The sequence below is a fragment of the Cyprinodon tularosa genome, unplaced genomic scaffold, assembly GCF_016077235.1.
Source record: "Cyprinodon tularosa strain WSP-4 unplaced genomic scaffold, ASM1607723v1 ctg381, whole genome shotgun sequence".
Lineage (NCBI taxonomy): Eukaryota > Metazoa > Chordata > Actinopteri > Cyprinodontiformes > Cyprinodontidae > Cyprinodon > Cyprinodon tularosa.
In genome coordinates this window covers 86,354-98,890 of record NW_024039098.1, presented here as the reverse complement: position 1 = coordinate 98,890, position 12,537 = coordinate 86,354, and the positions used below count along the sequence as shown (strand labels likewise).

The 12,537-nt window shown below is 36.9% G+C and overlaps 1 protein-coding gene across 1 annotated transcript in view; it reads right to left on the bottom strand.

Moving 5' to 3' along the window:
* LOC119791157 (membrane-associated guanylate kinase, WW and PDZ domain-containing protein 2-like) overlaps positions 1-2,005 on the bottom strand; it is a 172,715-nt gene extending 170,710 nt beyond the window's left edge. Inside the window, exon 1 of the mRNA XM_038297085.1 lies at positions 1,886-2,005. Within this exon, the coding sequence (XP_038153013.1) occupies positions 1,886-1,934 (49 nt within the window). The 5' untranslated portion in view covers positions 1,935-2,005. The remainder of the gene's footprint in view (positions 1-1,885) is intronic.
* Positions 2,006-12,537: the final 10,532 nt, after the last annotated feature.

The following is a 12,537-nucleotide window of genomic DNA, read 5'->3' as shown; positions in this document are numbered from 1 at the left end:
TGTGATCTACTGTGTGAACTGAAAGCGTTCAACCGAAGTGTTCCGCATGCGCACTCGAGGACCCGATGACGTCACATGTAGCAAGCGTCCTCAGTGTTTGCGGAAGTAAACATGACTCGTAATACCGCAGCGTATATTGCGTTCTTTAAGTTCTTCTCCAACAGGAGCAGGCACATTACGAACGAAATCTTTTTAAGAAGATCAAAAAGAAAGAGAGCCAGATTTCGTGCAATGGCGTTTTGTGGGGCAGTAATAGCAACGTCCGTACAGAGAAGCGTGTGGGTGCGGAGTCGAAGCCAGGAATGGTGGGATATCCCCCGGTTCCGGTAAGACCCTTCGAGTTTGGTCTGAATCGAGCTATCTTTCCAAATATGAATTAAGTCAGCAACCTCACTTTCTCTCCATTGACTGCTCTCTGTGTTATCTTCCGCCATGGTTGTTAGTTTTTCCCGCCTCCGCTTAGTAGGACGCAGATTAGTAACATTTAGTAACATTTGTCAAGTATCAATGACGTGTAGGTCGGATGAATGCGACCTGGCCGTACAGACACAGGTTGCATTTGAAAAGATCAGATACGTATCGGATTCAGGACCACATATCCAAGTGGCCTGGATCGCATTTGAAAAAATCCGATCTGTGTCGTTCAGACTGTCATAAAAAGATCAGATACAGGTCACATATGGGCAAAAAAATCGGAATTGGGTCACTTCAGGCTGCAGTGTGAACGTAGCCTCACAGACGTGTTTCGGAGGAGTCAAGTGACCCAAATGGGGATCGGAACTGGACTAAATAGAAGAGTGATAAAAAGTTTTTTAAAGCATAACATCTGACAGTTTTTTTTTCCGTTATTGGTCTAAATAGTTGCATTAAATCCTTGACTTCAAGTGATGGTTTCAGAGACGTAACTATGAATCCCTTTTATCACAGCTTTAAATGGAAGCAGGAAAAGGCAATGTGTAGGAATTAAAGCATGAGATGTTGAGGGGAATAAATGATGCAGAACTGAAGTTAAAACCCTGGAAAAAAAGAAAAAAGCCTTTTGTCCCACTGGACATTTTGTCTCTGAAAGAAACACAAGTGGGTTAGAAGTGAGCAGAACGCAACAAGAAGCTGTGAATCAATGAGCTCCAGGCTCGTCTATTGTAAATTCTTCCTTTTAACAAATCTTTGCTGCTGTAACAAATTATTCTGAGTACCCAGCCCTTCAAAATTGATTCGTTATCTCTTTATTCAACACCTAATTGGCTATTAAATCATTAAAACACATAAAATGCAGAGTGATGGCAAATCAATTAAAATAAATCCCTGCCTCTCTCTCTTCCCCCCCGTGGAAGACGGCTTCCATCGCCGAGAGGATCTGACAGCCCCTCTGGCGGTAGCATTTAACTGGGCTTCAGAAATTTAATTTTTCAGCAGACTGAATCTAGAGTCATGTGGGAGGAGAGGAGCGTTATCTGTATATTGGCAGAGCTTTGCTAGGAGTTGGAGGTCGTCAGGTGGACCAAGGAAGCCGTCTGGAGCTAAAATCTGAGCCTTTCTGACCACCTGAGACAGAAAGGGAAGGTTTTGATTAGGAAACGGAAAAGCTGTTGCTGCTCAAGGTGTTGGCAATGAGAAAGGAAACAGGAAGCTGTGAGTGTCACTGCTTAGTATTTACAGATTCCTTTGAGTGTCCTTCATGACTAATGACATTCTCTCCCCTCTAGGAGCTAAAAGAGTTGAGAGACTAGGGGTCGTTTATGGACATGGATTGATAAGCACACCTCCGAACTGATGTCCCTCATCAAAACAAAGAAAACCTTTGATACTCGAGCATACCTTCTGGAAATGTCACAAAGAAGGACAGTCCTCTGTCCCGTTAAGCATGACCAAACCGATTCCTCACCTTCATATGTTCCGCTCTCCAGCAGAGCTCCGCTTTTCTCCAATTCCATAAACCGGTCAACGGTCACAAAGTTATAATCCACGCCTGGGACCTCTCCCTCCTTAGGCTGCCTGGTAGTACCTGCAGGAGAAAACAGAGCATTTAGAGACTCACTGCTGTTTGCAGGAGGCTGGGAGAGGACAGGAGTGTATCAGATTTATACTGGTTCACTCACTCGGCTTATTTGCATTTTGAACACTATTCAAATATTGTAAAAGTGGAAAATTATGCCCCTATTGTGTTGCAAAAAGTAACGCCAGCAGGCTGAACTAGAATGCATCCCTAATTGTTAAAACATTGCGTTTTCATTCGACTCTGGTGTTAATTCACCGCTCTGTCGGTTGGTACCAATGCATGTAACCTACTTCCATTTTAAACACCCATGAGGTGTCATTTTTACCTTCCTGTGCAAACCCAGGAAAAAAAAAGATTTCTGTAAAAAGGTAAAGTTATAGCAGAATAGTTTTGGTGTTTTTGGAAAACGCCGCAGAATTGGAAAGAGTTTGATAAGAGGCAAAAATGTCTTTATAAAAAAAAAATATTTATTGATTATATTAACCCTGTAATGCCAAATGTATCGTATTTGATACATATGGTTTCTGAAATGTTTTGCATCTCACACTTTTTGCATAATTTAATGGTAAAAATCTTTGCTCAAAATCCTATTGTACACAATCAGATATACCTGATAACTACGGAAGAGGATTAGGGCCACTGAAAAAAAAAAAGTTAACTGATTTTTACATTTTATTTCAGCTTAACATGGGAAAAAAGTCAGAATTCTGAGTTTTATTTCAGAATTCGGACTTTTTTATTCTCTAAAATTAAAGTCAGAATTCTGACTTTAATCTCAGAATTCTGACTTTTTTCTAAGAATTCTGACTTTTTTTCTCAGAATTCTGACTTTTTTATTGTCTGAGATTAAAGTCAGAATTCTGACTTTAACTTCAGAATTCTGACTTTAACTTCAGAATTCTGACTTTTTTCTCTGAATTCTGACTTTTTTATTCTCTAAAATTAAAGTCAGAATTCTGACTTTAATCTAAGAATTCTGACTTTAACTTCAGAATTCTGACTTTTTTCTCAGAATTCTGACTTTAATCTCAGAATTCTGACTTTTTTTCTCTGAATTCTGACCTTTTTTATTCTCTGAGATTAAAGTCAGAATTCTGAGATTAAAGTCAGAATTTTGAGATTAAAGTCAGAATTCTGACTTTAATCTCAGAATTCTGACTTTTTTCTGACAATTCTGACTTTTTTCTGAGAATTCTGACTTTAATCTCAGAATTCTGACTTTTTTCTGAGAATTCTGACTTTTTTATTGTCTGAGATTAAAGTCAGAATTCTGACTTTTTTCCCATGTTAAACTGAAATAAAATGTAAAAATCAGTTAACTTTTTTTTTTTCCAGTGACCCTAATCCTCTTCCGTAGATAACAGCCAGTAGAAGACTACACAAAAAATAATCTTGACTTATCGCATAGTAATAAATTATTAATATAAAAAATGTATTTCTGTTTTTTACATATTTTGTTAAAAGGGCAAATAAGGACTTCAAACCAAAAAAAGTAATTTTCTGTTTTGTTTTATTCTTGGATCAGGCTTTAAAGGGTTAAAAGGCAAAAGTTTATTGATGAAACTGATTTATGCTACAATGCAAATTATTAATAGATCTACACAAATATCTTTAATTAGTTCGTCGTCTGTCTGCGTTAATCAAATCATCGGCTTGAAAAGAACTAAACATTAAAAGACTCAAACTTTGGTCGATGCTTTAGAAAAGCCCTAAGCTAATCCACACTGAACCGAATCACCTTCATTAAAAGTCCTTCTTTCTTTTCTCCCCTGCATGACAAAGGTCGACTATTTGAGCTTTTAGCTGGTAGAGGAAAACAGAAGCACCAATTTAGCAGCTAAGTGATGCAATTTGGACATCCAGAGGTGAAATCAAACCATTTGCATAAAGGTGACAGCATGTCAAAGCCTGCCTGACAGGAGGCTCCATTCATAACGTCAATGTTCCACTCTGCAGCAGGGCAAGTTTACTGGCGCGTAGGGATCCCTCTGCAGCTTCTTAAACGAAGAGAGTCAAAATGTTTACGAGGATCGAGTGTGATACAAACCACTTCCTAAATGTTTATTCTTCACTAAGTGCTAATTAGACTTGTTAAAGCTGATCCCAGCTGTAATAACTCACAGCACTCGGCCCCTGAGGTGCCGAACGGCTTTTTCACATCTGAGAAACATTGTTCAGACTAAAGACAGAGCTTGTAAAAACACATTTTTTAGAGCTTTACAGAGCCATATTGTAAATATTTGCTATTTACGCGTGGAAACCCAACGGGGGCATAAGAAGAAATATCTAATCCTTATGTTTTTAACTCCCAAGAATCACACAAGTTTGTCCAATTTCGAATAAGCGGCTATATACACATCATGCAAGTTTATCAGTCTTGGAAAGTGTCCAACAGTTATCGCACTCCAAACAGATCTTTGCCTTATAAATATTACAGACACTAATATTTTCATCAAGACATATTGTTGAGCCTTAATGGATCAGTAAAGTCAAGCATTTTTCTTATAACACCTGAACTGAACATTAAAAAAAACGATTAAAAAAGCAAATTCAAGTTAATTCCAAGTGATGAAAAAGAAAGTGCATCTTCCTTTTATTTTATAGATTTAATAAATCTTTACTGATTCCTGATCTACATCTGAAGTGAAACATTTTTAAACAACTTTGCTTTAAAATATGATTTAAATAGCCAATCGTCAGAGAAATAAACCATAGGTAAAGATAAAGATAGACATCATCAGGTATGGAGCAGCTGGACATCATACATACAGGACTTTGCACTATGAGGCATTATTTAATCTAACAACAACAGTAAGGAATCAGCCGATGGGAACAGACTGGAGGTCCACAGAGGAGGGTTTTATTTTTATCAGAAGCATTAATGCTTCTATTAAATACTGTTTTTTTTAGGTTTTGTGTTTTTTTGTGTGTCTTTATAAAAAAAATGTTTTGCATCTGACACTTTTTGCATAATTTAATGGTAAAATCTTTGCTCAAAATCCTATTGTACACAATCAGATATACCTGATAACTACGGAAGAGGATTAGGGCAACTGAAAAAAAAAGTTAACTGATTTTTAAAATTTATTTCAGTTTAACATGGGAAAAAAGTCAGAATTCTGAGATTAAAGTCAGAATTCTGACTTTTTTCCCATTTTGTCTGAGATTAAAGTCAGAATTCTGAGAAAAAAGTCAGCATTCTGAGGAAAAAGTCAGAATTCCTAGATAAAAGTCAGAATTCTGAGAACATTAAAAAAACGATTAAAAAAGCAAATTCAAGTTAATTCCAAGTGATGAGAAAGAAAGTGCATCTTCCTTTTATTTTATAGATTTAATAAAACTTTACTGATTCCTGATCTAGATCTGAAGTGAAACATTTTTAAACAACTTTCCTTTAAAATATGATTTAAATGGCCAATCGTCAGAGAAATAAACCATAGGTAAAGATAAAGATAGAAAGGAATTTGCACTATGAGGCACCATTTAATCTAACAACAACAGTAAGGGATCAGCCAATGGGAACAGACTTTTATCAGAAGCATTAATGCTTCTATTCATTACTTCTTTTTTTTTGTTTTGTGTTTTTTTGTGTGTGTGTGTGTGTTTAATGAGCAGAGGTGGCAAGAGCACTAAAAAATTGTAATTGAGTAAAAGTATCTTTACTTTGCCTAAATTCTACTTAGAGTAAAAGTAAAATTACCCATCTCAAAATTTACTCAAGTAAAAGTACAAAATTACTTCATTTAAAATGTAATTTGAGTGAAAGTTACTTAGTTACTTTGAGTTATTTAATGCAAAAAAAAGATGAGTCATGAATCAAATTGAGCACAAGGTGTTTTAATCGATTTCAAGGCGTATTTCAGTGGACATCCACACTTGCAAAAGATCAGCTGGACTAAAGAACATACTTCCTCACAGCACAAGGACAGTCACAACCTGAACCATAAAGTGCAAACAATTTTCAGTCCTACTGTCCAACAGACAACACCATGATAGGATTCTCCTCGTTATTTATTGAAGAAAAGGGGATGTCCCTAATTACACCAGCTGAGGTTTAACTAAGGGAAAGGGAAACAAAAGGATCTTACTTTAAACCTCAGCCCATATGTTAAAACAAAGCATGTGGTTGTTTTACAATTGAATTGTTCCAAGAACACATGTTTAGAAGAAACATGTGATAGTAGGGCTGGGCAATAATTCAATAATGATATATATCGATCGATAGACGTGTGGCGCAATAGAAAAAAGAGGGTTGATAAAAGTTCGATAAAGAAACGCAGTTTTCCTTCCTTCTCATTGTAGCCTAGCATGTAGGTTTATGCTAGTCACTACTTCCTCCCAACCAATCACAGTCGCAGACCCAGGCATGCCGTCACAAAGCGCCGCCCCCTCAAACCACAACACAGAGCACATGAAGCTGTTGCAGCAAGGAGAGGCAGAGGAAATTGTTCCAAAGAAGGGTTTTTGTAGTTCGCCAGTTTGGCAGTATTTCGGTCATGGCAAGTCGGACAAAAAACAAACCACAGTCATCTGTAAAATGTGTAGGGAACCAGTGAAAACCAAGTCTGATAACACAACCAACTTTTTTTATTATCTCAGCCATCTCATCTATTTATTTATTTGTTATATTTATTTTGGTCACGTTTCTGGTCACTTTAGTTTATTCTTTGTCAGTATTTCATAACATAACTCAGGTCTCTTAAGTTATTTTTCTTTAAAACAATTGTCATTGTTAAAAAAGTTGGTGAAATGAAGATTTAATTCGAAGTCTGTGTTTGTGTTCTTTATTAAAATTAAATAATTTAGCAATATCATAAAATTTCCAGGCAGAGCTGCACATAAAATATGGTTTCAAATCTTTTCAATAATTATCGATATCGATCAATATGCATTTTTTTTTATCGATAAGCTTTTTTTCTATATCGTCCAGCCCTATGTGATAGAGGCTGTTCAGGCCTCTATCACAACATGCATGACCTTTATCTGGAACAATCTTAAGCAAGAGTTAATAAAAGATGAATCACACATTATACATCATAATAGTTCATTAGAACACAACCCATGAAACATAAACAAAGTAAGAGTATAAATAAAATATTTCTAACAGTTTTTAGCTTAAAAATGTAAAATTTACACTTTTGAAAGGATCATAATCCTAATATTGGGCAGTTTTCTGGAGCGTGTTACTAGAATGCAAAAATAGAACATAATCAGAAATGCTATCTGATAAAGTGTCATCTTCCTTTCAAACAGGAGAGACCTTTTGATCTTTGATGACCACGGCTAATGTTAGGCAAAAAAACATTATTTTTTAAAACAATGCAGAGTAAATGAACAAAAAATAATAATAATAATTAATTATGAATTAAATCCATCAGTCTGATACGGATCAAGTCCTTTAGATTTCTTATTTTCCTTTTGGATGTTTTTGCTCCAGCTAAAACAAGCTAAATATTCATGACTAATGTTTCGGCTGCGGAATGATCAGGACCTTCAGTCGGCCTCTGGTTGTCAAACATTTTCTGGGACATCTTTCATAAGAAAGAAAACATTGAAAAACAAATTTTTTTCTAGTCTTTACAAAGTTAAAGTTGAAGCAAATAATTAAAAATGATCGATGGGTAAAAGAAACACTTAGATAAAAGCTTCCACATCCTAAAAGTGGCTATATTTAGCTGAGTGCTAAATAATGTCCTTTGCCCCCGTTTTTTTTAATAAGAAATGTATCTTTAATAATGATTTCATTTTTTTTTTTTTTATCGAACCCAAACAGAGTTAAGTTGGAAAGCTTTTACTGTTATTTTAAGATCAGATTTATCTAATTTAAAAGGGGAAGATTTATGACCACCAAGGTAAAAACCACCAAGAGCTTAAAAAACAAATAAAAAACAAAAAACTGGTTTAAATCTTTTGTGTAGAGAAAAACAAAGCATTTAGATAAAACCTCTTATCTCTAATTTCCTTCATTTAACCTTGAAGAGTTATTTTCAATTAATATTCTGTTATACTATGGGGATGTCTGACATAAATTAATCCTTTTGGTTCTTTTTTAAGTTACAAAGATGTTCAATAGGAGACAGATTGGCTGACATTATTAGTACAGTAGTTCCCAAATTGGGGGGGCACATCAGGCGTAGTGTAGTAACAGCAATGGGATGATAGAAATGATTTGATAAATAACTCAGTTTGAGAGTTTTCATTTATGTACTGGAAGCAATATCACAGCAGGGCCGCTAGAAGTCATTTTGAACAGGGGGGGCTGTGAAAATGTCTTTGTTTTATTTGGACAAAAGACCTATGAGCCTATAGGCCTATTTAAAATGCAATAAAAATAAATAAGTAAATAGATTAAGATTAACTTATATACCCTTCAGTGCAACCAGGGTCTATAACACACAGACATCATCAGTTGCCAGGTGAATAAATGCACTATTAATTAAAGAGTCACCGTGTTTATGTCACAGGTGACTATTAGGTCTGAATTCCTTTTACACAAACCACAAGGAAATAATTATATTATTATACTATTTAAATATTGAACAGTTCTCCACATCCATTACACAAAGAACAAAAGATCAAAATAACGCCCTAAAATACTGTGGTTAAGTTAAACCGCATGATCAGATATGAAAGTGCGCAGCGGCACGATGCTCTTACTTTAAGCTAGAGGCAGGTTGCCATGGTTACAGGTATCCGAATGTTGAGATGCGCTCTGAGGTCGTGAAGATAAAAGCCTCTCATGAGCGGACGAATCCGAAATGCGTTTCTGTGCCGTACTTCCTCCTCGTTTCTGTCATTGGAGTATGTACGTTTACTAGTCTGCTGCCGAGTAAGGGGTAGCTCTTGTTTGCCTGACGTTGTCATGACAACGTAACTACCGTGAACTTGTGTTGATTAGGCCCGAAAATGATTAAATAAAAATCTAAATACATGTAATAGTAAAATAAAATAAAAAATTCTAATTTATTTCCTAAATATTAATAGGAAATTTATAAATTTATAAATTGTGCAAAGTATTTTTGTCCCTAGGGGGCGCTGTAGCACCCCCACTTCCCGTGGCTGTGAATCGCAGTAAAAAAGCTAAACTTATTTTAAGCTAAACAGCTAAACTTAAGATAATTACAATTTAAAAGTGAAAATTTCAGCTATTTAAGGTGATTTGAAGTTTATTTTATTGCCATTTTTAACTCACTGCTGTAGACTTTGTTTCACTGCAGAAAAGGTTGGAGAGTTTGAGATTGAAGGAGAAAACTTATTTTTCAATAGTTTCATTGCATTCAGCAACCATGCCTTGAGCTCAGCTCCAATGTTTAATTTGATTTGTAATTATTATTATTTTTGTTTGTTTAAATTGAGATGTGTAACATTTGGGTCTATGTCTATCACATAAAGCACTGCATGAAAAGTGAGATTTTCGTCCCCGTAAACTCCCGCAGATCTGCCTGATTTTCGTCAGTTTCCGACAATTTGCAACCCGTGCTTGTCCGCGTTTGTCGTGCCACAAATTGTCGGAAACGGACCATGACGTATGTGGAGAGCGATCAGCTGTACTAATGGCCCTAATTAGCATATGAATGCAGCAAACCCGCGCGGCTGGCCAGGTCTGGCTTGAATAACCTTCTCAGTATTGGCTGAAACCACTATTCTCAAACAAATGAAATCGCTTGTGATTGGCAGCAAAACCACACGTGGCCACGCCAGGCTTTAATTTTCTTACTAAGTATTGGACGGAACCACTTCTTTTTAAACAAGTAAAGTCGCTCGTGATTGGTTGGCATATATATATATTTACATATAAATGTACATATATTTATTCATATATATATATATATATTTATTCATATATATATATTTATTCATTCATATATTCATTCATTCATATGGTGTGTATTTATGTTATCCTACACTACTACACAATTATTATGCTACCATCAAGGACATGAATGAATTTATACAGGAAATGAACATTTGCCAGGAAGTTGTTTATGCAAAGAAAGAGCTTTATTGAAACACACACACACACACACACACAACTATATACAACGCGTATCCAAACACATGCGTTTCTAAAAATTAAAAGTCCGTGAACGGTCCGTTTGCTTCCTCGGGGTTGGAGGTAACTGGCAGCAAGTAAATAGATTAAGATTAACTTATATACCCTTCAGTGCAACCAGGGTCTGTAACACACAGACATCATCAGTTGCCAGGTGAATAAATGCACTATTAATTAAAGAGTCACCGTGTTTATGTCACAGGCGACTATTAGGTCTGAATTCCTTTTACACAAACCACAAGGAAATAATTATATTATTATACTATTTAAATATTGAACAGTTCTCCACATCCATTACACAAAGAACAAAAGATCAAAATAACGCCCTAAAATACTGTGGTTAAGTTAAACCGCATGATCATTCCCTCCGAGGCAGGTCCGATGTGCAGACGCCTACTGTGCGTGGCCCTGTACTTCGGCATCGCTTCTAACCGGGACTGCAGCTTAACACTTAGTTCAGTGAGATCCGGCCTACGAAATGGCGGCGACCGTACAATCCATCCAGAGACACGCCAACGACGCCGTCTTCTTCGTCGGACATGAGGTCGACGGTGGCGGACTTCCAGAGTTCCACTTCCTCATCTGCTGGCACACTCTGCCTCGCTTTCAGCAGCTGAAAAAAAAAAAAAAATGAATCAGCGCACTGCATATGGACACAACACCTCTATCAATGCACCTGAAAAATAGTCACCAAATAAAGTCTTACCCTCTTTCTTCTGGCCCGACTCCGAGCAGATTGCCTGGCAGCCTCCGCACGCAGCGTGTTGGCTAGCTGCGTGTACCTGAAGCTCCTGCGTACCGTCTCATAAAACGTCTTACAGGCAGCTGGAAAACAAATGAGAGTGGTATGAATAAAAGAAAATCAAACGCAAGTCACATTAACAAGGAAGGAGAAAACATTAAAACAAGTCACTTACACACAATGTCGTCTTTAACAACATCGTGCAAATCTGGACTTGCCGAGATGGCTCGGAGCAAATAGGAGGTCACCGCCTCATTGTGAGGCGACGGTAGTCTGTGAAAAAAAAAAAAAAGTACAGCTATGGTCGGTATTTATCCGTATCCATGTCCTTTTACCGCAGAATGAAAGCATATTCTTTAAATCTTACCCCTGCTCCGGTTCATAGCGCCTGCAATTAGTCTCCGAGTTGTGAAGACGGCGTACTGCTTCCTGTGAATCACAAAAAATACACTTTAATAAAGCTTTAGGCTAAGCTGCTTTTAGCTTACCTAGCTAGGCTAGGTTGTCTTTAGCTTGCCTAGCTAAGCTAGGCTGCTTTTAGCATAGCTACCAGTAATCGAACATATATTTACCGCTAGCGTGGCGTTGTGCACCCGTCTTCTCTTCCTCGAGTTCGTATATCCCGCAAAGTTGCTCGACTGCAGAGCCGCCATCTTGTCCTCTATGGACGGCAACCTGGAGTGCATCGAATTCCCCAGCTGAGTGAGCCGCTCATTCATGTCGGCAGTATGCTGGGTAAGCTGACGAGACAGTCCGCTGATAGCAATCAGCAGTTTCTTCTCGTCAGTCTGCGGGCTGGCCGAAAGTTGTGGACTAAGAGCAGTTGGAGGCGAGTTGAACGCGAGACGTCGTGCAGCCATTGTTCACGTAACAACAAAATACAAACACGGTAACTGGAAATGAAGTTCTTCTGAGTATAGCAACACAAACATGTCTGCTTATATGCTGGTCTCGCGAGTAGTCGTAGTGCACAAAAGCTCACACGTAATTGGACGATGGGGCCGAAGGCTCATCAGGCTCCTCCAATCACATACGACGTCATTGTTATACGGAAAGACTTGCGAGAAGAGCTCGCATCGCTCCATTCTGGAAGGTGGCGGTAATGCACATAGATATCCATAATAAATTATTATGGATATCTATGGTAATGCACCTATAATTTGTTTGCCAAATGGTAATGGTGATTTTCTAAGTTTGGAGGATTTTAACAGGAAGTTTAGAAACGATTGTTCACTAAGAATTTATAAGAAAGTTTTACGTAGTATCCCTGATGTCCTCATTCATTCAATTAAAAACAGTTTACCTAATTCCTTTATTCCTAGACTCCATAAGATTGAATTTGAGCAGGTGGACATTAGAGATAATAAATGCAACAACAAGTTTTTGAATCAATATTCTATAAATAATATGTACCCAGGAAGAACAAAGAGCACAGCTCTCTTACAAAATTTTAAGAAATCTATGATAGTCAAAATTAGGACAAATTATTTGAAATTCCCAATTCCTCCTAAATAAAAAGAATTACAATTTAAAATAATAAATAACATATATCCTTCAAATGAGTTTTTAAGAGAGAGATTTAAGTTTAATGTTGAGAATTGTGGCTTTTGTACAACTCAATTGGAAACAACTAAACATCTTTTTTATGAATGTAAAGAAGTATTAAACGTATGGGATCAACTTCGAGCCTTTCTGTCTTCTAAAACAATAAATTTAGATTTTATTTCCTGGCAAAACATTCAA